The following is a 27,669-nucleotide window of genomic DNA, read 5'->3' as shown; positions in this document are numbered from 1 at the left end:
TTTAATTAATTAATTTTTTATACGTTATACATAAATAAGCCAATATACTATTGAAGAAATTTAACACTACCCAGAAACACCAAAACAAGTTGCCTGTTTTTCAGATCAGGTATCTTAGAGCCGTTAAATAATCCACTACTTTTTTCATCCACTAGATGGCAGCATTTAGTTTATTCAGAATTGTTGTAGGGCAGGCTATACAATTTCTAATAGTAATGAATAAAAATAGGGGATCCTTTATATTATATAGCATAGCTACTGCATAAAGATAAATGAAATATTAGAAATAAAAAAGGGAACAGAAAAATGCCATTTATTAACATTTCTTTAAAAAAAATCGGCTGGTGAATGTGACCACACTGCGCCTGTTTTGCCTTCGCCATCAAGGGGGCATCAAAAGTATGCAACAGGGAGGGATTGGAGCTTAAAGCGTGAGCAAAAGAGTGTAAGATACACGCAACCACAAGAGATGCAGTAGAGCACATTACTTGCGACGAAAAAATAACGATGCATTTGTCAAACATATTTAATATCCACCATCTTAATATTGACGAATAGTTGGTGAGGCGCGCGCTGTGGCTTTAAATGTCGCTCCTCCCCCTTCGCTCTCCTCTGCTCTGGAGGTGCTGAAACGTCGCCTTTCTCGTCTCAGAGCACTAGCAGCCATGGCTGAAATTAAGACGGGCATATTTGCCAAAAACGTCCAAAAGAGGCTCAGTCGGGCACAGGAAAAGGTATGGGTCTAATAATGTTCTTATTTGTGATGGATCAAAAAACGACTTGATTCTTAGAGGACGTTTGATAAAGCAAAAGGCAGCATTTTGTCTTCGTGGAGCTTGTCCAGCAGATGCTCCGGGTAGGGGGAAGGAGATTCAGGTGTGCGATTGAACCTGAAATATTTTAGGTTAGAGGAAAATGCGTTTTCATTTGTCCTTTCTCACATGCATAGTTTACATTTTCAGTGCATCAGAACTTCAACATCATTGCTGGCGTCAGAAATGCGCAGACTGCAATCTTAGCCAACACTGCCATTTAAAAGCGACTGTGAGAAGCTCTCCATGACTGAAATCCCACTTAAACCTTCGAGGAATTATCATACTTCTTGTTGGAGAAATGAAAACCTTGTATGACTATAGATTATAATGTGTCACTGATACAGTGACACGTATTATTGTAGCCCATGGCATTCATTCTTATTTTGGCAAGGTGTTTTACTCTATCGATTTTCCTGGCATTTCTGACGATGTAATCCATTATTACCCAAGATGTTGGTGGAAGCTGTCATTTCCCTGCAAGGTCAGGAGAAGGGGAGGTGGGGGATGCCCTCTTCTATGCGGTATGAATACTAGCAGGGGGAGATTTCCTAGTGGCCACGAGATCGTGAAGGCCGCTCGTGAGGGTGCTTGTAGAGAGACACGCTGCAGTCTCGCTCTGTTTTAAACGAGAAATAGTCCAAAGAGACAAGGAGCTGTATGTGTCTTTGACAATGGTATTCGGTTGCAGAATGGGATTTGGTCATGGGGTTGTACGGATTTTTCCCTGCGCAATATTTTGCAGTCGGAAGCGAAGTGAAAATGAAATATCTGTCAGCTAGTAAACTGAAGGCGTCTGGTAAACAGAGCAGTAGTGGTTTTCCCAGCCCGAGCCGAGCTGCAGTAAGAGGATTGCTTTTCTTTTAATACCCAGGGTTCACTCACAGACCCGAGGGCCAGCTGTAGTGAGACAGCGAAAGTGAAGATTCCCTTGAAATCCGTGGTTCATGTTTTCATGTTTGCATGTATGGGTGTCACACATTGCGGTGGTGGTTTTCAGGGTGAACTGTGCAAAAGTCGGACAGTTTTTGGTAGATGCGTGATGGAGACTTAGTAAGCTTTACATCCTCTGCCTGCCTTTGGAGTTGCTAAAACCCTCCTAAATGTAAATAGATCAAAGCAATTTAAATATTTTCTTCATTTAAATCATGTCACGTGTCTATTTAAAGTGGCCAAGCTGGCTTTTGGAACATTAGTTGCTTTAGTTGATTTGTTACTGGTGCTAGACTTGACCAGCTTGACTAAGGTCTATTATGTTATGTGGGTCATGTTAGCTCTTAGTAGTATAATTATTAGTGGTCATTATCCATCAGAACAATTTAAAAATGTCCCATTATAGATGAAAGCTACTGCACAAATACATTTTAAGATACAGCAAAACCATTGCAACAATGTTTTTTGTAACTGACCATTCAACTATCATTAAAAATTTAGCCATCAAAACCACAACCACTACAGTGACATCAGGAAAATGAAAACATTTTCATAATGAGGATCCTCGTGGCAGTTATTAATGACTGTTATATTTGATTGCCTTGTGGTATTTAAGAAACAATCAATCATGACACTTATTTTCCCCACTTTACCTGATGACTCATTATAAATTGTTATAATGAAAAGCAGAGCTTTGGTATGTTGCCAACAGAGAATAATATTTCCCTCATTTAAATTATATTACGTTTTTGTCATATTCTTGTATCATTTCTAGTTTTTCTAGGTCCTATTACCATTTGATGATGCATTTTTGAAGCCACGCAGACAAATATCAAATCTGATCTGATTTCATAAGAGCATCATGAAGCCACACAGTTCAGCCTCACTGTTCACAATCTCTATCAATGTAACATGATTCCCTTTAGAGAGTTAAGACCACATTTAAGAGCAGGTATACAATTTACTGCCTCTGGAACAGAATATCCTGGCCAGGGTAGATAACATGATAAGAGGTGTAAGAGATCCTTTAATCTGAGTTCTGGTGGGGACAGAATACCTCATATCAACAGGGATCATAATCCTGTTGCATGTCAGAGGAACATTGCAGCATTGTGACAGTGTAATTGTGAACTGGATGCAGCATTGATTGTACTAAGTGCTGTGACTTAAGGTTTTACAAATATTTTCAATGCATTTGTAAAGCAGAATGATGGTGAAAACGCATGTACATTGATTTGTCATTTGCTCTTGTGTATCGCAGGATAAATATTAGCATCCACATCTTGGGAAATCATGTATAATTGTTTGAATGGGACTATAAAAGGGGGGGTTTGCTATAAAAAGGGGGGTTGGTAAACATTATAAAACACTTTTTGAAAGATCATTTGTCGACATAAAATAGAGGACGTTACTCGCCTGAATGGATGAGGCAGGGTGGAGTGTCTGTTTTTTAGGCCTAAGCTGTGTTAATATTTCATAGGCTGGCTGCTTCTGTTGTATAGTGTTTCCATGCTTCCAAGCACTGAGTCTTAGGTCAGTACCATTTGCGTTCTGGAGAGTTCAGTGTTGATTCTCAGACTCTAGATGTGAGGTTTAGGACATTTTTAAGAATTGAAATACAGATGAGCACACACCAGAGTGATGGTCTCTACTTTTTATAGTGTGATACAGTGCTATATTTAAAGTAATGTTACATTTGGTACTTTTATTATTAACAGCAGTATAATATTCTGATCTCTTTATTTTTCATCGATTTAAAAAAAATATTTGTGTGCATTATTAAAGAATTGAGCCTGATTAGAGAGCATGCATGAAAGTTACTATACTGTATCTTTGTGATGCATATTCCCTGATGTCATTTACAGTATATGTATCATGGGATGTTGGTGTCACAACACACTACCTATTGATCCATATCAAAGCCTCTACTAACATGTGTGAGTGTGTTACAAAGAAAAGACACAGATGGCACGTTCTTTCCACCCAGGAGTAATGTGGAGCTTTTGTATGTGACATTATTCATGTTCCCAGGGGGCCGTTCCTGTGGTGTACTGACTGAACCCTGTGCCATATACTCTCACTTTTACACATGATGGGAGCTATTGTCTTTATTGTACTGTACATTTTACTGTAGTGTATTAAACACGTCAATTATTTTTGTATAATTGTAACAATTACTTAAATATACCACTTTACCTCTTTCAGCAAGTGTCTTAATTGCCCTCTCTAACATCGTTTTAACACCTTCAGTTTGTTTGTAAATGCAAACCGCCTCTTCAACCAATAAATTCATAAGTTGTTCAGCAAAATATAAATTAGCAATACAATACATGTGAATTTGTCAATTTTATCAGTTGTTTTTTCTTATGGTTTTATATTATGCTATATACTATACTATACTACTAACTATGGGCCAGATTTACCAAACAAGGGAAAATAACATGAGAGCGCAATTCCATAAAACCGCTGATGATAGTGGAAAATTCTGTGCGTGATCTACAGACAACACTCAAATAAAAGAACACAGACGCATCTGGATCATTTCCATAATGACCAACGCCATCTACCAGTCAGTCTGCTTTTTTTTAGGCGGTAATTAATGCCGCAAACACCAGTAAAATGATGAGCGCAAACCTTACTAAATATCCTTGCATGATTCAGTTTTTCCTCAGTTAAAAAAAAAAATTCAAATCTAAATGCATGTCTCAGTTACACATCAAGCGTAGCGTCAGTTCTGAGAGGTCACGTTAGTCAAGCTCGCATCAGCTGACTCTCAGCTGATCCACGCCTACCTATAGGAATACGACGCCTATCACTGTATACATAAGCTCCTTCAGTATTACCAGCAGCTATCGCGTTTCTCAGGAGCTAATTACCCTCCTCCATCCCCAGCTCCTCCTCTCGTCAGTCAGGATTTGGCATTCTGATTCCCCTTGAATCAGAATAAAATTCTCTAATTATGTTGTACATTAAAATGAACTAATGATATCTGCAATACATTCATGTTGGTTCTGTTCTGTTTACCCTATAGGGGGTTATTGCTGCTCTCCCTGCTCTTATCAATGCTAGGCTGCATGGATGCACAGGGAGTTGTCGCCTAGAATGGAACCATACCGCCAATCCTAACTGTATGCTTATTGTCAATCGTATTTGACGATAGTGGTCCTGACAGAATTGATGTCACATTTTCCTGGTTAAATAAACATTACACTATCAAAAAAAAGAGAAGAAACAACCAAGAGGTGGGATTTATCGCGTGAATCAATCATATCCAATCATAACCAATCATAGCACGATGGAGGCATTGCCTCCTTTCACTTGACTTTCCCCCATTCATTCTTAATTACCCCCAACTAAACCCTCTGCATGCTTTAGAGTGTCTTTTAAAAGTCAATGAGGCAAGAGAGACGCAAACTCACGCTGTAACTTTACCCGCTGGTGTCGCTGCTGGGCGGTGTTACTCTAGAAAACCGAGTGATCTATCCAAATTTTAATGTCATATTTTGTAATATTTGCGTTGTTTTATTTTTGTACTATACATTATTTTCTCATCCAATTTTTTTGAGGAGGCACAGCCTCCCTGGAGGAAACGCCATATATATATCTGCAATCTGCTGCTTACAACAAAGGTATTTTTATATAAACACTGATCAGCAATATTGCTCAAAATTAACTTGCTTGTTCAGACAACTCTTTTAGGCTAGTTGGAACAACTTTCAGGGAATATTGTTGAGCTAAAATATGATGTAAAAAAAATCCTAGATACAATGTAATTTATTTTTCAAAACTTTTGAATCTCACTGAATCATACATTTTAAGGACATACCATCTTGTTTGTCTGTACAGGTTGGACAGGTTGGCACTATGTGTGTGTTTGCCAAAGCAAAACATCCATTTCCTTTGTAATAGACTATAAAGACTTCAATTGTATATTGTTTGCACACAACCTGCTCACATTATGTCCATTGGTTGTATTGTCATTGTATGCGTATTGTATGACTTGAGCAGTCAAACTATGTAAATATTCAACAGTTTAAACCTTACATAAAAAGGACATATCAAAAAGTAGGTATAGCTTCTTTTGTACCCTCTTCTCAGCAAATGCAGTGTGTGAGTAGCAGTTGACTGCCATTTTCATGTGTTAGTCACTATGGTAGGCAGTGAGGTCATGTGACAGAAGTCCTCTTTTTGGCAGAAAGACTTGACAGACTAGGAAGTGAAATATATGCCCGGTCTTCCTCCCCCGCTCCTGCTCAGCCCTTTCTTTTTGTGCATGTCATATTGTCCACAGGGTGTTCAGACACTGTTAGAAGATTCCCTCATGGGAATTCAATCATGGCTCAGCTGAATCAATAAGAAATGCTGTGTGAATCGGATGCTATGCTTCTTCTGTTCATGCTGGCCTTTTTCTTTCATCTTTATTGAAATGCAAACATTTATATGGATGATGTTTGGAAAAATTAATTGATTTTTACTTGGTCTCATCATCAACACTAAAGTATTTTGTCAGATAACTAAAAAACTGTTACATCTTGTCCAAAATATTTTGAATGAGTAAACCTGATTTGCTCTGAATCCTTGTGTTCTCTTCTTTCAGGTTCTGCAGAAGTTGGGAAAGGCAGATGAGACGAAAGATGAACAGTTTGAGCAGTGTGTGCAGAACTTCAAAAGACAGGAGGTAAGATGAGTGTGAATAGAGCGATGCAGTTTTCAGGTGCTTTAATGGGTCTATCAATCCAGCAAATCAACCAGCCAAAGAGTATGGAAGTAAAATAATGACAACATATTTGTATATTTACACTGTGAATATTTCAAATGAAAAAAATTCATTCATTATTAAAAACTTGAATGTTAAAATAAAATTGATTTTTTTAATCAATTGACACCACTAATTCAAATTCAAGCACTGTTAATGCAATGCATTTTTTTCAATTCGTGCAATTTGTGTTTCAACAATATTAGTCATTATTTTACTTCCATACCACTCTTTGGCTGGTTGCTTTGCTGGATTGATTTTCCCACCACAGCCACATTGTGCTTAACCAGCAGAATTTTCTATTGTCTTTCATTCTGTGTTTATATATCACTTTTAAACGAGAGGGGACAATATTAATGGGAAAATGTCCATCTATATTCTTTATCTTATAATAGTTTTCTGCTCTAAAAGGATAAAGACTTCAAAGGTGTAGTCACATTTTCTATTTCGTCTGAAAAGACTTTGCAGTCTAAATGATTCTCATTATTGCTGTCATTACAACACTTTAATGCCACAATAAAGGCACTGTCACATATACAATTCTCTCAATTCTTTCTTTCTTAAGAAATCTCTGGGCTAATAGTGCTCTCTGCATTAGCTGTTCAATATCTCAATGTAACATATTAATATCTTTTGGCTATTATATATAAGTATTTAAAAGGATGTTTTTTTGTTTTTGTTTTAATCAGAGGAACTGTTGTTTCATCTAAATAGCCACTGTAGCCATTTAAATTTAAAGTACAAGTAAAAAAAAAAGTTTTTTTACAAAGCAACAAAAGGAAAACGCTAAATTTAAATAGATTTTTTAACTACATGGAGTATGCAGTATTTTTACTAAAATAATTAAAATATAATTTTATAATATTATTTTGTAATATAGTTTAATATGAAAATTGTCATGCAAGATCTCGCACTAACATTTTTGAGTGATGTTGCAAAATGAATCTTTGAGTCAGTCTTTTAATTGATTCACTAAAAGGAAAAGTTTAAACTAACTTTGCTTTCAAAGTTTAAATCAGAGATGCCATTAAATATCCCTGTCTTAATGCTCTCACCGCACACTATTTAACTGGCATTTAACAGCTCCATTTTTAATAGCAACTCATTTTGTCTGAAATTTGATTTGTTTGATGATGAAAAGCTATGCTATTAAATATGGAGTTGAAGTGAAGTGTCTGTGAGGGACGTGTTAGTTCTAGAAGAAGTGTGTGTTTGCTGAAGAAAAAGAAGCAGTCTAATCCCACCCTCTCCACCTGTCCTCACTAATCCTGATTAGACTGCTTTATGCTCCAGTGTGCCAGTGCTTCCAGAAACACTGCTCACCTCCAAACTTTAACCCCTTCCTCCCCAGTCTTTTGGGCTACATCAATGACTCTCTGCTCTGTACTTTCTGTAGTCACCCTGTGATGGATGGTTTGTGCAGAGAGATGTACATGAAGAATTAATTGGTCCAATATTACATTTGCTTAGTCAGAGTCAATCACAGCTGGAGGATACCAGTCACTGGCAAAACTGTACCCACATACCATATGCTGCCAGTCTGGCTCATAAAACACCCGTTGGAGCAGATACATGGAACCATAAACTGTACTGAGATATTGTGCACATCAATTATCTGCATCAGGGCCCGTGAAATACTGTAAATCTGACAATGGCTGATTGCAAGTCCTACACCAGATTCTGTGGATGTTTCTTCAGTCAAGCTAAAATAACCACACACACACACACACACGCACACAAAAAAACTCTAGCACCTTTGCTGAAATGTTTTAATATATGAGACACACACGATATCTCTCATCTAAAATGTTTCTTTTATGCTTAATGCTGACGAAAGGTTCATTATTTAACCATGTTGTGCAGAGGAAGGTTATCAGAGCTGATAGAGGTTGCCATTTGGGCTTTTCATTTCAAGTCTCCTTGCAGCCTTTTGCTGCATCTCAGGATGCAGAGAATGAAATGACTTCAATCTGCTGCATTGAGAAAGTTTTTTGTAGACTGCCTGCGTTTTTTTTTTTTTTTTTTTTATGTGATGCTGTGGTTTCAGCATCATGGACAGCTATTCTTCTGCACCACTTGAAACTGTTTTTATATACTAGTTATAAACTAGTTATTATGTGTTCCCGTGTGAAGAGAAATGTCCTGTGATTAGATTCAGCTATGAGATTAAAACTGCTCAGAAACTACATTAATGAACTTTTTCATTCATCAAAGATTCCTGGAAAAAAATGATCATGGTTTCCTCAAAAAATATTAAGCAGCGCAACTGTTTTCAACATTGCTAATAATTATAAGAAATGTTTCTTGAGCCGCAAATCTGCATATTTAGAATGATTTCTGAAGGATCATGTGACACATGTAATGATGCTGAAAATTCAGCTTTGCATCACAGGAATAAATTACAAATATATATAAAATAGAATACAGTTATTTTAAATTGTAATAATATTTAACAATATTACAGATTATACTGTATTTTTGATCAAATAAAGGCACCCTTGCTGATCATAAGATACTTCTTTTAAAAATGCTATTCACTGACAGATCTGAAAAAAATAAAACCTCACTATATGAAAGTCGATGTAATGTTGTCAATATCTCCCTGTGGTTTAATATCTGATGTGATGAGCCTCTTTTGTGTTTTGATCCATAGTTCGAGGGCTCTAGGCTACAGAGGGAGATGAAGGCCTACATAGCAGCTGTGAAAGGTGAACCATTGCAAAATACGCACATACAAGTACATACACAATGCTCAATACTGAACCTGTTTCTCATTTTGTTATGATTGCAGGGATGCAGCAAGCGTCTATGAACCTGACAGAGTCACTACATGAAGTATATGAGCCTGATTGGCACGGCAAGGATGATGTCATGACCATTGCAAAGGTAGCCAGAATTATAGTTGTGACTGTGCAAGTGTTAGTACAATGTAAAACAATGACATTATACAGCTGTTGAAACAGAGCAAGAATATTTTCTAAGAAAAATATTAAAGAGAAAAATAAATATTAGATATTAGTGGTGACAAACAGATGAGAGCCATCAGACAAATGGCCTGTGGAATTGCATATGTAACATTTCATCAAAAGAGCTGCTAAAGATTTTAAGGATAGGTGTTGATTTCTATTCACAGTTTTATATGCTCAAGTGTTGTGAAAGTGGGTGCAAATGAAATACCTGGCCTCTGGTAACCTGAGCATTATGTTCAATTGAAGATAATTCTCACCAACTCTAGAACATTCTTATCTGTTCTGGTGAGATCTGGGGTTTAAGAACAGAAAAGAGGTTTTGGCAGTCTCTCGCACGAGCTGAGGGATTTGGTCTCAGTACCTGAGCCAAAGCTAAAATGCTGCACCTTTTAGGGAAAATGGGGTCAAGTCACTGAGCCGTTAAGGTCTATTATGCAGCCTATGCACATCCATTTCACAGACAATTTATAAGATAGATTCAGAAGGGGTCATGTCTACTAGTCATGTTAATCCTTGGGCTGTTTAAATTTCCATACAGCAAATTTAATAGCTGGCATTCATTCATGTATAACTTATTCAGAGAAAAGAAATGAGTGCAATGGTCTTTTTGCTATTAGAGAAATTGTTTTATAGAATATGTTATATTTTTATGTTATTTTTTTTTTTTTGAAAACTGCATGAGTGTGAACTCATGATGATTTTTTATGTATAATATTTTGAATATTAATTCACTTAAAAAAAATAAGCCTTTTTTTTTACGATTTACACAATTTAATTAATAGTAAAATTCCATCAAATTTAATTGAATAACCCTGATGTATTTTAATTGAAATACGTAAGGATTATTCAATTCAATTTGATGGAATTTTACTATTAATGAAATTGTGTAAATCATAAAAAAAGGCTTAAAATTTTGTTTTTGAGTGTAATGATAATTTATTGTAATTGTTTATTTCTAATGTTACATTTCTGATTTTATTTTATTGTATTTTAGGATTATGTACATTTATTGTAAAAAAATTTTTTGAGGAAACAGAATGAATGTGAATTCATACTGATGTACTATGTTTTATATATAATATTCATTATGATTATTAGTAACAATATTAATTTATTATTTTTTTATTTTTTTATTATGTACATTTATTGTAAAATAATTGTTTTGAGGAAAATTCATACTGATATGATATGATGTTTTATATATAACATTTTTTATTATCATAATTAATAAAAAAAACATATTATTTTTAATTATTTTATTAGAATCACACAAGCAATAATGCGTATTTTCCACATATCAGGGCTGCATATTGTTTTTATTAACACCTTTTACACAAGCAGCAGAGAATGTTTCTCATGTTGACAACATTTTACACTGACTTCTTGGATAGAAAACAAGTTCATGTGACAAACTAATGGCTTCATATTCATAAAACTAGAAAAAATCAAACCATACCATCTGTCCTGCTGCACACAGATGATGTGGTTTGAGGGAGGGAGTTATTAATAGTGGGTAATGGCATATGTCATTTCTAGTATGGAGTGGGGCAGTGACTCAACACTGTCCTCAGAGAATTTCAATTTAATTTACCCAAGGACGCTCATTTTTGTTTACTCACACCTCACCGAGGGGGAGCACAATGAATTCAGCTTTCTGAATCTGATTTGCATCCTCTGTGAGTGAGTAAGAGCTTAATTAGATTTTAATTTCCCTGCTGCTGAATCATAAATCCAACACCTAAACTCATCTGTTTATGTTACAGGAGCTGCTGAATAACATTTAAAGAGGGCTATACAGTAGATTCTCTGTGAAATCTCCCATGCTTGTCAAATGCTCTCAGTTAATCTTGCTAATGGTTGTCCTGTCTCCTCTGCAGAACTGTGATGTTCTGTGGGAGGACTTCCATCAGAAGCTGGTCGACTCCACCATCAACACACTGGAAACATATCTGACTCAGTTCCCAGATCTCAAGGTGCCGATGTCATTTTACTCATGCTGAATTGGTTTTAAATAATGTATCATTCATATTTTCATGAGAAGTACTGTCTAAGCTGACGCATGTGCCAGCACTGTGCTGTAAATAAATGCGAAAACACATTCAGCTGAAGGGTAACCATAGTAACCACAAGTGTTTCCCTTCCCTCCAGATGCGTGTCGCAAAGAGAAGCAGGAAGTTAATTGATTATGACAGTGCAAGACACCATCTTGAGACCCTGCAGACTTCAGCCATGAGGAATGAGAAGAAGATATCAAAAGTATGTCAGTCTTTATGGCCTTTGAAACGTTCTGAATACAATTTGTAATTGCTGAAAAAAATGGTAAATATGGTATGCTGTGATCTGAGCTATTGCTTCAACTTTTGTGCCATATTTGTGTGTGTGTAGGCAGAAGACGACTTGAAAAAGGCCCAAAGGGTTTTTGATGATCTCAACGTTGGCCTTCAGGATGAGCTGCCCACACTCTGGGATAGGTGAGACATTTTAAGACTGACTGCTACTACAATCTGAGTTTAATTGTTGTACTTTTTTATATGAAGAGCATGTACATGAAGAGCATTCATAAAGAGTATTCCTGATTTTTTTTCTTGCTAGTTTATTGTTTTAATTCTATTAAAGGGATATAAAAAGAAATAAATTCTGTCATCATTAACTCACCCTCGTGTTGTTCCAAACTCGTTAGACGTTCGTTCATCTTCGGAACACAAATGAAGATCTTTTTGATGAAATCTGAAAGATTTCTGTTCCTCCATAGACAACTACACAACTACCACTTTGATGCTTCAAAAAGTTCATAAAGAGATCGTAAAACTAATCCGTATGAATCGAGCGGTTTAGTCCAAATTTTCTGAAGAGACACGATCACTTTATTGCGATGGATGGATGGATTCTGATTGGCTGTCAATGTTTTTTCATTTATCAGCTGGATAAAATTGTTCTGAAAGTGATTGCAACGATATTGTTTCTCTTTGCCTTTATTGTTACAGCTGTGGTGTGAACTCTGCTATTCTTTAATATTGAGAACTATTTTTAGAACTATATCTTTAGTTATAATTCTTGGTGTGAACAGGCCTTTTGAGAGCCAAAATTCTCATTGTTCTCATTGTCCTAGTTGGACGTCCTATGGTCACGTTTTGACCCTTTGTTCACATTCAGCACTAACTGGTGTACAACATTATTTGCAAGACTAGCTCAATAATTAGCATCAATATCTTATATAACTAAAGCCTTGCTGTATCATGCCCAGTATATATTATTGTACTCTCAGAGGGGTGGCAGTTATATTTACAGCCTGGTGCCCTGACAATACAAGGCTCTGGCCGATAATATTGATTTAATTTGACCAAAGGCCTCCCTGGAATGCACATTTACATCCCAGTTTTCTAAATTTATCCATTAGTTGCACAGCATGCGAGCTGTACAGTACTCCGCAGCGGTTACATACAATAGAAGAGGTAAGGTCACTTTTAAAGGGAATGGAATATGCAGAAGAAATTGGGGCAAATTTGTAAAATGCAATGCATGTAGATCGAATACTACTTGTCTTGTTTTTAAAAAAAATGCTTTTGTGCTATGGAGCAATAGATCGGCTGGCTGGAGCTAATCTGGATGTTTAAAGGAACTCTGTGGACGGAAGTGCATTTTTGCAATGTTGATTGAATGCGTTGGATATGAATGACAATCATTTCGATGATAATTGCAGGATTGATAATGATAGATGTGGTAACCTGCCATAAATAGCTGGTTTACACTACAGGAGTCATCTGCTTTGTCACAAAGATGAGAATGTCTAGAATGTGTCATCAGTTTATTTAGAGCACAAATGGATTTTTGTTGTAACTGTATATGCATGATTTACTCTTATGTATGACTGAAACAAAAAATATTTGTAGCTATGCTGTGCTAAGCAATATGCGGTGTGTTATAGTAATACGTGTTGGGGATAGTTCACCCAAAATTATTATTTTTTTAATATAGTTTACTCACCCTCATATTATTCCAAACCTGTATGATTTTCCATATAATGAAAGTATTTCTTTCTACTGTGGAACAAGAAGATATTTTGAAAATTGTTATTTATTTATTTATTTATTTATGTTATTTCGTTATATGGACAAAATCAGTTGAGTAAATGATGACAGCATTTTCATTTTGAACCCTTTAACTAATGTAGTTAGTATTTTGAGTGTTGTTGTAGACAGTATTTTAATTATAATACAAGTAATAAAACAAAGTAAATAATACGAGTAAAGTAATGTGTATGTATCTTGTGGTCATCTGTATGTTGTGGTGAATATGCTCTGGTAAGCAGTATTCTGTTTTGAGCTGAGAGGCTCTGTCTGCTCACTGAAGCAACAGCCTGGTTACATAATCCATCCAATCAGCAGCTTCCTCTCTGCACCAGGCCCTCCAGCCACGCTCATTTCAGCACGGGCCAGAAAGAAAGATGCCCGAGATACATTTATAACTGTTGCAGACATAAAAAAATGGCCGATTTACATTTGATTTGTTTTATTTAGAGTTTTAGGGTTCTTACTGATGTATTGAACAAGCATGGACTGATGCATTTTAGCTTATAGGAGTGACTTGCATTGCATATATGATTTCCTCATTCTTTGTTTAATAAGGATTAAAGGGTTAGTTCACTCCAGAATTAAAATTTCCTAAAAATTAAGGACATTTACTCCCCCCCTAATCATTATTCTTCTCCTTTCCTCTTTGCAGTCGGGTGGGGTTCTATGTGAGCACCTTCAAGAACGTCTCCGGCCTGGAAGCTCGATTCCACAGGGAGATCTCTTTTGTGAGTTGGTTTAATTTCTAAAGCTCTAGTCTAGAAGCTGTTAAAACATGACGTTTCTCCTAAATGTCACAAACAATAAAAACTGGGTGCTTAGGAAACACAAAGCAAATGTTTCTTTTGAGTCATACTTGTTTCTAGTCACATATGAGTAACCCGTGATTGTCGTGCTGGGAACATTTCTTGCTACATGAGGGTTTTAAAGCAGTCACAGGCTTCTGTGTTTTCAAGAATGGCTTATGACAAAATTCACAATTTTACATAGTAAGATTAGGAGCTTTGTTTCTGATCCATGCAGTCAGTCAAAGAAAAGCTCTTCATGCTTCATCTGAATCTGCTGGTTGCGCTGCAGCTATAACTCATGAAGACAAATATCTTTGTGTGTGTATCTGTTTTCTATATCCCAGAAGAGACACTGATGAACCATTGAGGGATATTTATAGGGCTATTTAACTCTTTAACAATGCAGTGGTGCATCTGCTGGAAAACACAACAGAATGTGTAAATGTGGGAAAAGCACTGCCTGCCCTATAAACTAACAAAATACCCCACCCTTTAGACACACATAGGAATATTGATATTATATAATGCTGATAATATTTTCATGCTCAATAAGACTGGACAAGTTTAAACTGAATGTTTTATACAGGTTATTATGTTAATATGACAACAGTAATAGAGTATGGCAGTTAATATGACAGAATTTATTTAACTAAGGTCATTTTGGAATGCTAGTCTTCATCTAGTGTTAGAGACATTACTGAGTGCTGATTTTTGCCTCTTTAGATCCACACAATCACTGGACAATTTATCTGTCATTCTGGGTTCACACTGTTTTAGTAGGGAACTCTGCCTGGTATTGTGTTTATTATTAGACACAGCATGTGGCCGTCAGTGGGCATTGTTAAAGACTTTTATCGCCTGAAGGGGTATACAGTGCAGCTCGGCACAGAAGCTACTGCAAAGGTCTGCTATGTTTGTGTCAGTGTTATCAGCACATATAGGTCAATGCATCTCTCTACTGACACATGCTCTATTTGTACTTTTATTTAAGGAGTGAGAAGCATTTGTTGCCCTTCATTTCACATTAAGAAAACCTTTATGAAATCTTTTGAGCATTAAGTGTTTATGATGGTGATTATGAATTATTATTAGAATTATTATAATTTTTTTCTATTTTTATATTAACAACATTGAGATTATGTACAAGTTTATGCACAATAAAAATGCATGAATAGCTCAATAGCCTATTCAGTAGCACCAAAGTTCCTGAACGGAGAGATAAATGGCTGCCAAGGGCAAGTCATTTTGTGTGAGTTCTTCTCATAATTAATTGTTTCCATTTATTTATATCTCTGTGTTTTGGATCTAGCTCTGTCATAAGCTGTATGAAGTGATGAATAAGCTCGCTGAGCAGCATTCCGACAAAATGTTCACGATTCAAGGAGCACCCAGGTAAGGAATAGGTTTTAACCTCCATTAACCTCCCTGCACAGAATGTACTTATTCAATGATGGAACTGATGGTTCCAACTGATGGAACTGATGGTACATAAGAGCCAAAGGTTGAAGAGTCTTGATGTCATAATGTTTTATTTTTGTTACCACCTTTAAAAAAAGGACAAGAAAACATAACATCATATTGACTTTAATACTTGTAATCAAACATTTATACGGTTTGGCTCTGTTTGTGTTTTTGCTATTACAGAGTGAAACGGTAAGTGGAATAGTATAGACTGTTGTGTAGGCATTGGATATTTACTTCCTCTAAAGTTTTCTTAATTTAGTAAGGAAAATAACTGCTTTAGTGAAAGAACACTTTTGAGTAAGTAAATGTCCTGAGCTCAAAATAGATTTGTAGTGCAGAGGAACCCCATAGTTCACCAGCACTGTGCTTGAGGCAAATGATGATTGTGTTTAGTTTAGTAAATCTGGTAGGTGATGGGTGGTGTCAGGAACTTTGAGGGGCAATTATGCTAAAACATGTTCTTCTTAAAAATATCCACTAAGGGCTGTGATCTTCTTAAAAAAAAATATTTAAATGACATAAGATGGTGTTCTTAGTGGTCATGTAGTTTGTGTGTGTGTTGACAGTGACTCGGGGCCCCTGCGATTAGCCAGGACTCCAACCCCACCTGACGATGAGAGCCCAGACAGCAGCCCAGCTGCCAGCCCTAACCACACACTAAGGCCCATTTCTCCCGGCCCACCTCGACCCAAATCACCTTCACAGGTAGGGCCTGAAACACCTCCAAGACACAATGCTTATCAGGATTTTCCTGGTTTTCCGCTACATTTATAATGAATATGCAACTAGAAAGTTTGCAGTTCATTCATGATGTGCAGCACAATTATTCTCCTTGACCAGCATTTGTGAGGTTATGATTTGCGAAGTTCAAAGGCACATATGGTATATCTTCATCTCAGCTCAAGATGGGACCTCCAAAACCACCTCCTCCAAAAGCTACTCCAACCAAGGAGCTCCAACAAGAGCAGATAATCGACCTGTTCGATGGAGGCTTTCCAGAAATCAGTGTTACATCACCACAGGTGAGTGAACATTCTGGAGCCTTACTTTACTAGTAGTAGTAAGTAAAAAGAGAAGAGACATTAGGAGTAAACCAGTGTCATTGAGCAGCATGTTACCTTATTTAATAGTAAGTCCATTTTATTTTTATGTCCTTATTTTAGCTAAATGAGAAACCAGGAGAATCTCTCCTGGACTTGGATTTTGATCCGTTCAAGCCTGATGCCAGTACACCTATCGGGCAGACCCAATCACCCATATCTCAGGTTCTTCTTCATTCTGCTTTATAGTATTACAATTGGGAGACAGTGAGATGTCAAATAAACTGTTTTTATGATCATGGAATATTAATCAATCAGTAAGAAAATAGATCTTAAATGCATACAATATTTTTTTTCTTCTCACAGACACTACCTTGGGATCTTTGGACGGTGAGCCTGCTTCCTTTGCTTGTGCTTTTTGATCTATGTGTACTGATCTTGGAAATCTTGGTGCTATTAGTAACTTGGTGACAGAATCCTGTCTCTTGTCCTGATGTCAAGATGTCAAGGCCTAGATTTGTATTCTTTTGAAACAATAAATTTGCACTGGCATGAAATGTGAAGATGTTGCTGTATTTTCATGAAAAGCTTACAATCGCTCCTGTTGAGCATGAATTTGACAGCAAATACCTTTGATATCTTTGTTTATTTCTAGGAAAATGCTGCACAGCCTGCAGAGCCTGTAAGTAATGACTGACGAGAGTGTCTCAGTAGAAAGCAATTAAATGATTTCAGTTACAGAAATATGTCCACCATTTCTCCAGAGTGACATTACATCACAATTTACACAAATTCATGTACTCTGGTTCAAAATGTTCATGCTTAGTTTCTTTAATCCATGTCTGTGACAAATCTGTGTCTGTCAGTGACAAGTCTTCTTTTGCCCCTCCTCTGTTGGAGGCTTTTTTTTTGGCCCTTAACCACTTGTTACCTTTTTTTCCCTGGCCAGGCTGCAGATGCTGGATTCACTGCCAACTGGGCAGCTGACTTTGGTTCTTCTGCCAATACGGTTACGGAGGAATCTGAAAATGCTCAACCTGCATTGGATGGGCAGGGCTGGCCACCTTCCGAGGGTTGGCCTACAGAGGCAGCATCAGAGCCGCAGGAAGAGGTGGCCACAGATGAGGTTAGAGCCTGGGATACAGAAAACTATCCTGAGGCAAACCCAGACTGTGATCCCTGTGCTGTGGGGGGTGGCGAGGCCAAGCAACAGCATCCAGGAGAGGGGCAGGAGGGTGTAGAGGAAGGTCAGACAGACTGGGCTACAAATCAAGTGGAATGGGCAGAAGAAAAGGCAGGTTGCGGATCAGAGGAGACAGGGGCAGAGGGGACAGTGGGCTTGCAACCAATGCCTGGAATCATATTAACCGATGAGTTTGGTCAGGTGGTTCAGGATGCCACGGAGGGAGTAGGGGGAGATAGTTCCAGATGGGGCCTGTCTAGCCAGGTGGATTTAGATGGATCCGGGTCAGAGTACGAGACTGCTGAAGAATGGGGTGATGTCCCGGGACAGACCGGTGGGTGGGTCAGTGCAGACGATGAACTTGAATCTGCCGAGAATGAGAATCCAGTTGTGGCACCAGAACAAGGCACTGTGGCCCAAGAGTGCTTTGCAGACTGGGACACGGCTGACAGTTTCCCCAAGCAGATTACCCCTGCTGACTCTTTATTTGGTGGTGATGCATTTGCAGCCAACTGCAATCAGCCTGAAGCAGAACCATGTGTCTCAGAGCTTGAAAATGAAAGCTCGGATGAGCCGCATTCCGACCCAGCCAAAGCAGGAGCAAATATGCCTCAAAATGTTCTTGATTTTACTCCGAGTTCAGACCCATTTGGCACTGAAGGTCATGATCCATTTGGTGCAGGGAATGATCCTTTTGCCGCTTCAGGGGACGACCCATTTGGCACTGGAACCGATCCATTTGCCACCTCAGACCAAGACCAAGATCCCAGTGGCTTTTCTGGAAGTGATCCTTTTTCTACAACAGGCAGTGATCTTTTCGGTACTGAAGGATTACCAACAGAGAGTCCGAAAAGTGGGTTTGATTCTGATCAAGTTCCAGAGACCCAGTCAAGAGGCGAAGGACAGTGGGCAGCAGAACCCTTTGCCGCTGAATTCCCATCAGATCCTTTTGCCACTGGGGGCAATCAGGACCCATTTGCTAATGAGATAACATCTGATCCTTTTGCCAGTGAAAGCAGCGGGGATCCATTTACCAATGAAAACTACCAGGGGTGGGCAGGGAGTTGGGAATCTACTGGGACAAAGGAGACCATTCATGAAGGAAAAGACTCTGAAGTCTTTGATGACAAAACTGGACATGGCAATGAGTTTGCCCAGTGGGCAGCCTTTCCTGCGCCAGCTGCAGACTCTGAGAACTCCAGTAAGGGCTCCTGGCAAGAGGTGAGCGATAGCAGTGGCTTCTTCTCTTCTGATGGCCAAGGAAACTTCACAGCAGGCTGGCCAGGTGAGGCTGTTCCACCCCAAGACCCCTTTGCCTCCTTCCCTGGACCACAAAACACCTCTAATCCTAAAGGTCCCATTGCAGCGGACCAGCTCGGTCATAAAGAGCCAGAGAACTCAGACCTGTCTGAAGATGAAGTTGCAAACCGGAGATACGGAAAGTTATACCAAGAAATAGATACAGAGCTGGAAGAGGTACCTGACTTCCTTCCACTCTGCTTAGCTTAGCGTAGAGTAGACTACAGCAAGAATACTCCCCTCCTTTCCTGCCTGCAGATGAAGTACTATTTTCCTGCTACAAAACCCTTCGGACCCTGGAACCCCTCCCACAGCCCACAGCCCCAGGACCTGTTCTCCTCTCTCTCCTTTGCTTGCTTTAATTGTTTGTTGGTTTTGCTAAGTTCCAGTAGAATTTACAGTTTTTCAAGTGTGTGCAATTAAAATACATGTCTTTGGTGGTTTACATGCTAATTACTCATTTAATTCGGTTTAGGTGTCCAACAAGGCTTTTAATGGATTCTCTAAGGTAAATCAGAGTTTAGAAAGTTTGCTTTTCAATAGATTAAAAGAGAATTCATAACATTATGAATTACTGTCAATGTGGCCAAACACAAAAGCTACATTGGCCAAAGTGATTGTGCTTGTATTTTAGCAGTGCTTATAGTTTGCTTTTTCAGGTGCTGAAAAAGTATACTGATTTCCACATAATCTGTTTTTCAGGAACAAGTGTTACTTTCATTTTGAGTATAGTATTCTCAATAGTATATTTTGAGTATAGATTATAGTGTTCATAGTGTTGTTTTGTAAAAATGTTATCCTTAGTTTTAGTCTTAGTTTAAGAAATAGGCCTATTTTAGGAAAAAAGAGATTAAATTATGGATCTCATCATTTGAAACAAATGATGACACTAATTGGTCCATTTAAATTAATATTTTTATTATCAAAAATAAATTAATTTTCACAAATGATGACACTAATTGGTCCATTTAAATAATTGTGGCCCTGCTTTAATGTACCTAATCCTGTTTTATATCTAATGCTGTGGTGAACCCTACTAATTCCTGTTCCCTGAAAGATCCATTAAAATATTTCTCACTGGAATTTTGAACAAAATAATCTCCAGTCTATTCTAGCTGGTTATATGTTTCAGATTTATACAATTAAATTTGCTTACCTCAATCCATTTATTCTCTCTTTAGGATGCAACAGTCCCAACATTTGTGGCCGAATTTGAAAAGATGGTGAGTTGACAGTCTTTTGATAGTGAAGATTTTGACTGTAATGCTTTGTACTATCCCAGAAATAACTTATCATACTCAGTGGGCGTAAATAGGTATGTTCCATACATGTTTTTGGTAAAAAAAAAATGTCCCCCTTTTGTAGGAAAAAAATTTCATATGTATTTTGTTCAATCATTTTGTTGTTATGCTCCCCCATGGTTGTAGTGCCTCGAAGTCTGATTGCACTACATGAATACATCTGTCATTGCTTGTTGCAAATTCTAGATAACTGATGGAACTTTGAAAGTGACTGTTGTTTTAAACTTATGGGTTTTGATACTGGTCCAGTGGTGAAGGTGTCATTGGGCAGTGTTTCTTATTGTCTCCTTGTAAATGTATATAAAGTCTGAAGCCCCAGAGGGTGATGTAGCTGAAGGAGAAGGTGAAGCACCCCCAGCCTCAGTACCTGAGGGTGGAGAGGGTCCCGTCACCACTCCCCCTACAGATACACAACCAGCTGAGATTACTGCTTCAAGCCCCCCTGCAGAGACAGCCACAGTGAGTGACAAAGCGTCAAACTCTAAACGTCATCAGAAATAATGTCATCGCCATCATCATCAACACCATTGTCATCATTTTTGTCATTTAAATCAATGCTTTTTTTTTCTTACTATTATCACCCTCATCATGATCATCGTCATCAATATATTGATGCTATTTTCATAATTTTCATCTCAACATCAGTCTTGTTAGCATCTTCATCATCAACATCTTCCATCATTGCATAAAAGTTATTATTGCCATTGATGTCATGATACAATCCTCATGTTACGTTTTTGGCTACATATACAAGTAATAATACTAATAATCAGAAATGAGCTGTAGCCATTGATTGTGTACTGTTGTTTATAAAGAGCACTGTGGAGTCTCCAGTATCTGCTGAGACTGAGGCAGCTGAGCAGGCTGAGGTATGTGCCTTAAACCTCTCAAAATAATTCAAAACACAGTGCCTGCATATTGACCATCTTACCTTTTCTATTTTAAAACACTGTATGTTTTGGAAAAGAAACTGTCTTCATTTTTCTGGGGTTCTGTAACTCAAACATATTTGATTCATATTATATTTATTTTTATGCTATTGACAATTGTAAATATAGATGTTTTATTATATTGTATATATGAACATATTTTATACAATACCAGTGCAAGCTCGGACTGTGACTTTTCTTTTTCTTATATAGTAGCCAATTATGTTTTTTATGTTCTTTTTATGGTGGTGAATTTTGAATTTTGTTTTTATTTTTATTTTGTACCAATCCATTTTTTTTTTTTATGTACACATGCTTTGGGATCAGTTTGCAGTATATATATATCTATATTTTATTATTTTGCACATGAACCAGAGTAGGATGTCAGAAGCACAGTCATGGAGTGAATCTTAAAAAAACAAAACTGTTTAATTTACATTATTGCCATAGTTTTTACAAAGACTTTGGTTGAGCTTGAGATTTTAAATGTTGATGAAAAAGTCTCAACCATTCTTTAGCTCGCAGTTGAGGACATAGAAAAGGAGCAACCCAGTGAAGAAGCCCCGGTAACTATAAGAAAAACTTATAACTTATGTATAATGAATAGCATAAGAGAAACTCAAGTCATATGCAGCACTGTCGCATATGTGCTTGGTTTCGTACTGTATCTTAAGCAAATCCTCGTTTTCTGTACAGAAACAGCCTTTTGGCATTTGCAGTGTGTCCAAATGAATTATGTATGAGATACAAGATATGAAAGAAAAACAGGTGGTGTTATTTGGAAGTATAACAGAAATTGGAGATAGCATGAATGTTTTTTATTTGCATGTAGGAATCTGCTCCAGTCCAAGAAACAGAGAAGGAGTCACCTACAGAGGCGGCTCTGGTAATTTCACTTCTATAATCATTGCCTTCTGAATATGAAATCAGTACTACTTTCCATTATTAGTGAAGACCTTCCGTTATTAAATTCCACATTCCTACTTCTAAACATGTTTTTAGGTTCAGCAATAATTCACAGAGATGATTATAAGCATCCAGACTCTGATACAGATGATATTAACGGTTGCGAAGGAAAGCCAGATACTCGCATGACCAGATACAGATTTGTTGACTCATCACTGCAGTATGTCTTTCATTTGAATAAATGAATGTGTAATGATGCTGATAACCACGTTTCTTTGTGTGTAGGCTACCATTGAAGATAAAGAGTCTCCCATTGACGAGACTCCGGTAACTATTTGTCTTAATAGATCAAAAATCAAAAAGTCTTAATAGATAAAGATTTTTGGTTTACTTTATTATTTAAACATTGCTATGTACATATTTACTGTTTTTTTGTTTTGTTTTGTTTGTTTTTAAATTGTTGTCTCATGAAGCCATATGCAAATACATTTAATTATTTTATTTATTCAATCACTGTTATTGTCAGATCATTTCTGACAAATTTTTAGTGCATGCTATAGAATACCTTGTAACAGTATAATTATTCAAATATTATAAAGAGTCTTAGTCTGATATTAAATCATCATCTGGCTTCATATTCAACTTCTTGTGGTTACCAAACTGATGGCTGGGGAAAAAAATGGAACAGGATGGTACCCACATAAGTCATTATTTAATATTGCAGAATGCTTTTTTAATAGTATGTGTTGATGGATGGAAACTTCTAACATGCGCTGTGGCATTTATCAAAACCTTTAACCCATCTTTTTTGTATATTTGTATGGTTTATGTTAAGTTTTTCGGGGTACAATCAGCTGTTGCAACATCTGGCAGCACAATAACAAACACCGTCCAGCTCATAAATGATTCTTCTTGTTCCAAGCACAAAGCTTTATTTTTAGATCCAGAGATCATTAGAAGGCTAACACTGCCACTGTTTCTGCCATTTCTGATTGTACCTTTATTGTTTAATTTTCATTTCATGTTTTTTTCCCCTGGTATTTTATGTTACAATAGCTTTGAAACACATAAGGTTGCACACACTAAAGGCAATTTAACAGAGATGATGTTATAACCCGACATTTCCCCTGCTTACTGAACCTTTAAATAGTGGCTTAACAGATGACTATTATTATCCCTCTAATCACCATTTTCGGTTTCTATGGTGACTCCATTCTTACATCACCGTAACAGGCAGTAATTTTGGGCAAACATTTTCAGGTGTCAATATAATCTTAGCATCTATGTTTTGTTGAATCTAAATTCAGCAGTTTTGAATGAAAAGGGGTTCTGGAATTTATGACAAAAAAAGGGGGGTTCCATTTTACAGTTATTCTGGAGTTAGGCTGAACTTTTTGGTTACTTCGTCATATGTATATTGAGATCATATTGTCACTATGATCTGAGGAATGTTCATCCATGCTACTTCATTCAGTAGGCAGTGGTTATCCACTATGAATCATGACCCCCTATCCTTCATGCCGTCTATTGAACATTTCCCCTAGCCAAAGTACTTGACTGTTGGTGAAACTCAAGTCAGTTTTTTTGAGAACTGACTTGCCATTCCACATCAGGGACAGTTTTAACTTCTGAAGTTAAACTGGTCCCTGCACCCCTCATTGTGACACTCTTGAGTGCTCCCCTCTGTGGTACTGTACACCGATCCATCCACATGAGTGGCTTGTGTTAAGTGTTCAAACACTGGCTCTCACTCCTGGGCACCTCTTCTAGACTATAGATGCCAAACCAGAGGAAGAGGCCAGTTCACTAGAAGCCAAACCAGGAGATGAACCAGATAATGTTGGGCCCAAACCAACAGATGAACCAGATAAGGTTGAGACCCAATCAACAGATGAACCAGATAAGGTTGAGACCCAACCAACAGATGAACCAGATAAGGTTGAGACCCAACCAGATGTTCCTGATAATATTGAGCCCAAACCAGGAGATGCTCCTGATAATGTTGAGCCCCAACCAGGGGATGAAACCAGTAAGGAGGGTGCTGCAAACAATGGGAAAGAGGAGGTAGATATTCACCTGTGTTTCTGCACTTTGGTATGCAGACCATTGACAAGACCCTGGTTTATTTATGTAACCCTTCTGGACTGCACTTTAAAACTCACTGATACTTAGAATTATAATCAAAATGCTTTAAAAACAAATATGTTCTACTGAAATGTCAATTATTTTTCAGTAAGGTCTTAATAAGTTAATGCATTAGTTAGCATAAACTAACATGAACAATGTATTTTTACATAATTTATCAATCTTTGTTAATGTTAATCAAAAATACAACTGTGCATTGTTAGTTCACAGTGCATTAACTAGCATCAATGTTAAAGTGAAGATTAATAAACGCTGTAGAAGTATTGTTCGCAGTTAGTTCATGTTAACATCTGTAGTTAACTAATGTTAACAAATGAGACCTTAATGTTAAGCGTTACCTATTGTTCTTTTATCCAGTTGTTTTCAATTTATTACATTTCATACATTACAAGTATTATGTATATAAAGTATGTGTGATCTGTATCATGTTGTCGGTCAAAATATACTTAAAAATCCTACCTTAAGGTTTGTCACTTGAGTGATGCTGTTTGTTTGCCTCACCTCAGGAGAAGATGCCTATCCCTTCTGTTGTTATTGAGCCTGCCTCTAGTAATGAGGGTGATGATGACCGTGATGGGGATCTCACATCTCCAATCGCATCCATTGACAATGGGGTGATCGCAGAATGCCAGACAACCAATGACATCTCCTCTGGAATGCCTACTGGATACATGTTCAAGGTGAATATAAAGCGAACACCATTGAAGTAAGGGATAGTGGACAGTCGTATATTTATTTTGCAATAATGACCAAGTGACCGTACGTTATCCTGTTAATCACAGGGCTACTCGCCAAATAAGTAAACACGTGGTCAGGAAATATGGTGAACCTGATCTCACCAAGTACAGCATGTTCCTGGATTAATGTCTTTGTTGATCCTGAAACAACATTCCAATCAACCAATCAGATTTTAGGGACAAGTTTACAGTTTATGTTAAGTTTAGGCTAACCACCAAGGTTAGGTGCTTCTACATTAGTTTTATTTAGCTATCATCTCCCTCTGATTTTAGGGGAAAGTTATGGGTATGGTTAGGTTAGGGGTGGGGATAGGGTTAAGATTACATTTTCAGACAGGATATGTTGATCCAGGAACATTTCTTACTTGGCAAAATCACAGTGACCCAGAAAATATTGCTTTTGCCCATATCCACCTTACCTTTAATGTGCAAGACTGGCGATTCATTAGCCACTATAAATAAAAGAATAACAATGTGCAGTAAAAAATAAAACTATTTGTGCTACAAATCAGTGTGTTCATGATTACGATAATATATTAAAATAATATGATAATAAATATCAGTTTGCAATATCAAGCAGCTGGTTTTGTACAACTGGAAGCGGCTGACACCTAGAAGCCTTGCACAATCAAGTTAAAAATGACCAATCCCGCTCTTACCTTAAAAAAAAGGTAGATATAACCTTATATACATAAGAAATATATAAGGACTAAGAAATATATATATATATATATATATGAAGAGTTCAGATGCAAAAGCCTCTAAGTGCCATCTGAAATTTCCCTCTAGAATGATCATTTTTATCAAGCTCGTATATTTAAGTTCAGTAATTTCACTTAAATGACAATTAATAGGTCATTTTCTTTGCCATTTAAGTGAATTTACTGAACTTAAATATACGAGCTTGATAAAAATGATCATTCTAGAAGAAAATTTCAGATGGCACTTAGAGGCTTTTGCATCTGAACTCTTCATATATATATATATATATATATATATATATATATATAGTCCATTACAGTTTACAAAACATTTGGCCTAACAACAAAGCAGACACTGTATCAATATTACAGTAATATTAATTACTGAAGATTACCTAATGATATTTTTACTACAATCGATAACTGAGACAAAAGATGCCGCCAGTTGCATTTATGAAACAAGAGAAACGTGAAAGTTTGCATGTTTTAGTTACGCAGCCTAATCATAGGAAACATGTGACTGCTAGATAGCGCTACCACGATTGTCTTTTCTTCCCTATTGTGACGTACATCCGAATGAAACGGCTTCTCGAACAAGAAAAAATGTAGGGTAGCCAGTAAACACGTCATCAGAGAAGAGATGTCGCTGCAACAGGGATACGCACAACAACGATGTGCACGGATTAATCAGTTATAATAATTACTGAAATATTCCATAAAAAAATACAAATTGTCAATTTTGATTTTATGGTGACTTTAAGATGAACACGCTGAAAATGAACAGAGCTTTTAATGAATCTTGTTCTTCTGCTGTCTCGTAGGTTGAAACGTTGCATGATTTTGAAGCAGCGAACCCAGACGAACTGGAGCTGAAGAAAGGAGACATTGTTTTGGTGGTCCCTACAGAGCTATCTGAAGACCAGGTACGATTAGCTTGAATGTTTAACTTTTGTTTTGTTTTATCATCTTTTCTTGTTTTGACATTATGATCATCAGAACCTGATTTGAGTGCTCATTTGATTCTCTCTTCAGGATGCTGGTTGGCTCACTGGCATCAGAGAGAGCGACTGGCAACAGCGCGGAAGCTCAGCTAAGAAAGGACTGTTCCCTGAAAACTTTACGCAGCGCCTGGAGTAAATGACCTCAGCGTGTGGACCTGGACGTTTGCAGACAGAGCCATCCACCGTGAAGTCTGATGTACTGATGACAGCTGTCAATCAGAGCAGGCAAAAACCATACAAGAGGAAATAACACAAGCGACTAAACGAAGCAAGCGGAGACACAAATACCTACTCAGAGCATACAGAAAATAACCAAGCATGACGTGATAGTATGGTCAACCTTTTCTCGCAAAACCAAGATAAAGTCCCTGTTTTTTGTTCGTTTACCTGTGAGCAGCAACGAATTGATGTGTGCTTTGTTGGAACTCTGGTGACCTCCACATGTAATCCCTGTCTGTTTAAAGAAGAACTAAAGTGAGAGTTTCCCCTCTAAAGACAAAAAAACGTTACCTTATCCTCTCTGCACCAAGTGTATTGTATTGACTTTGTTGCTCTGCAGCGAATTTTATCAGAATTTGTAGTGATATGACCTATTTAACCATTCTAAGTGTTACACAAAACTTAGGTGTTTTCTT

General features: G+C 37.3%; 1 protein-coding gene across 4 annotated transcripts; it reads left to right on the top strand.

Moving 5' to 3' along the window:
* The first annotated feature begins 410 nt into the window (after positions 1-410).
* amph (amphiphysin) lies at positions 411-27,284 on the top strand. Of its 4 annotated transcripts, none has more exons than XM_079875949.1 (26): positions 411-734; positions 6,343-6,423; positions 9,155-9,209; positions 9,293-9,387; positions 11,348-11,443; positions 11,619-11,726; positions 11,856-11,941; positions 14,193-14,268; positions 15,638-15,720; positions 16,359-16,497; positions 16,692-16,814; positions 16,956-17,057; positions 17,199-17,222; positions 17,488-17,514; positions 17,782-17,958; positions 19,790-19,822; positions 20,496-20,537; positions 20,922-21,074; positions 21,431-21,484; positions 22,063-22,110; positions 22,377-22,430; positions 22,736-22,777; positions 24,221-24,514; positions 25,102-25,275; positions 26,855-26,956; positions 27,066-27,284. In XM_079875949.1, the coding sequence occupies exons 1-26, from the start codon at positions 666-668 to the stop codon at positions 27,168-27,170; spliced, it is 2,442 nt and encodes an 813-aa protein (XP_079732075.1). In that variant the 5' UTR covers positions 411-665; the 3' UTR covers positions 27,171-27,284. The 4 variants fall into 4 exon arrangements, with proteins under 4 accessions (XP_079732075.1, XP_079732073.1, XP_079732076.1 ...); XM_079875947.1 differs by having other exon boundaries at positions 17,782-19,491; XM_079875950.1 differs by lacking the exon at positions 19,790-19,822.
* The last annotated feature ends 385 nt before the right edge of the window (positions 27,285-27,669 follow it).

Source organism: Squalius cephalus (assembly GCF_949319135.1).
Source record: "Squalius cephalus genome assembly, chromosome: 7".
Classification (NCBI taxonomy): domain Eukaryota; kingdom Metazoa; phylum Chordata; class Actinopteri; order Cypriniformes; family Leuciscidae; genus Squalius; species Squalius cephalus.
The sequence above is the reverse complement of the archived record's forward strand: the minus strand, read 5'-3'. Positions and strand labels throughout refer to the sequence as shown.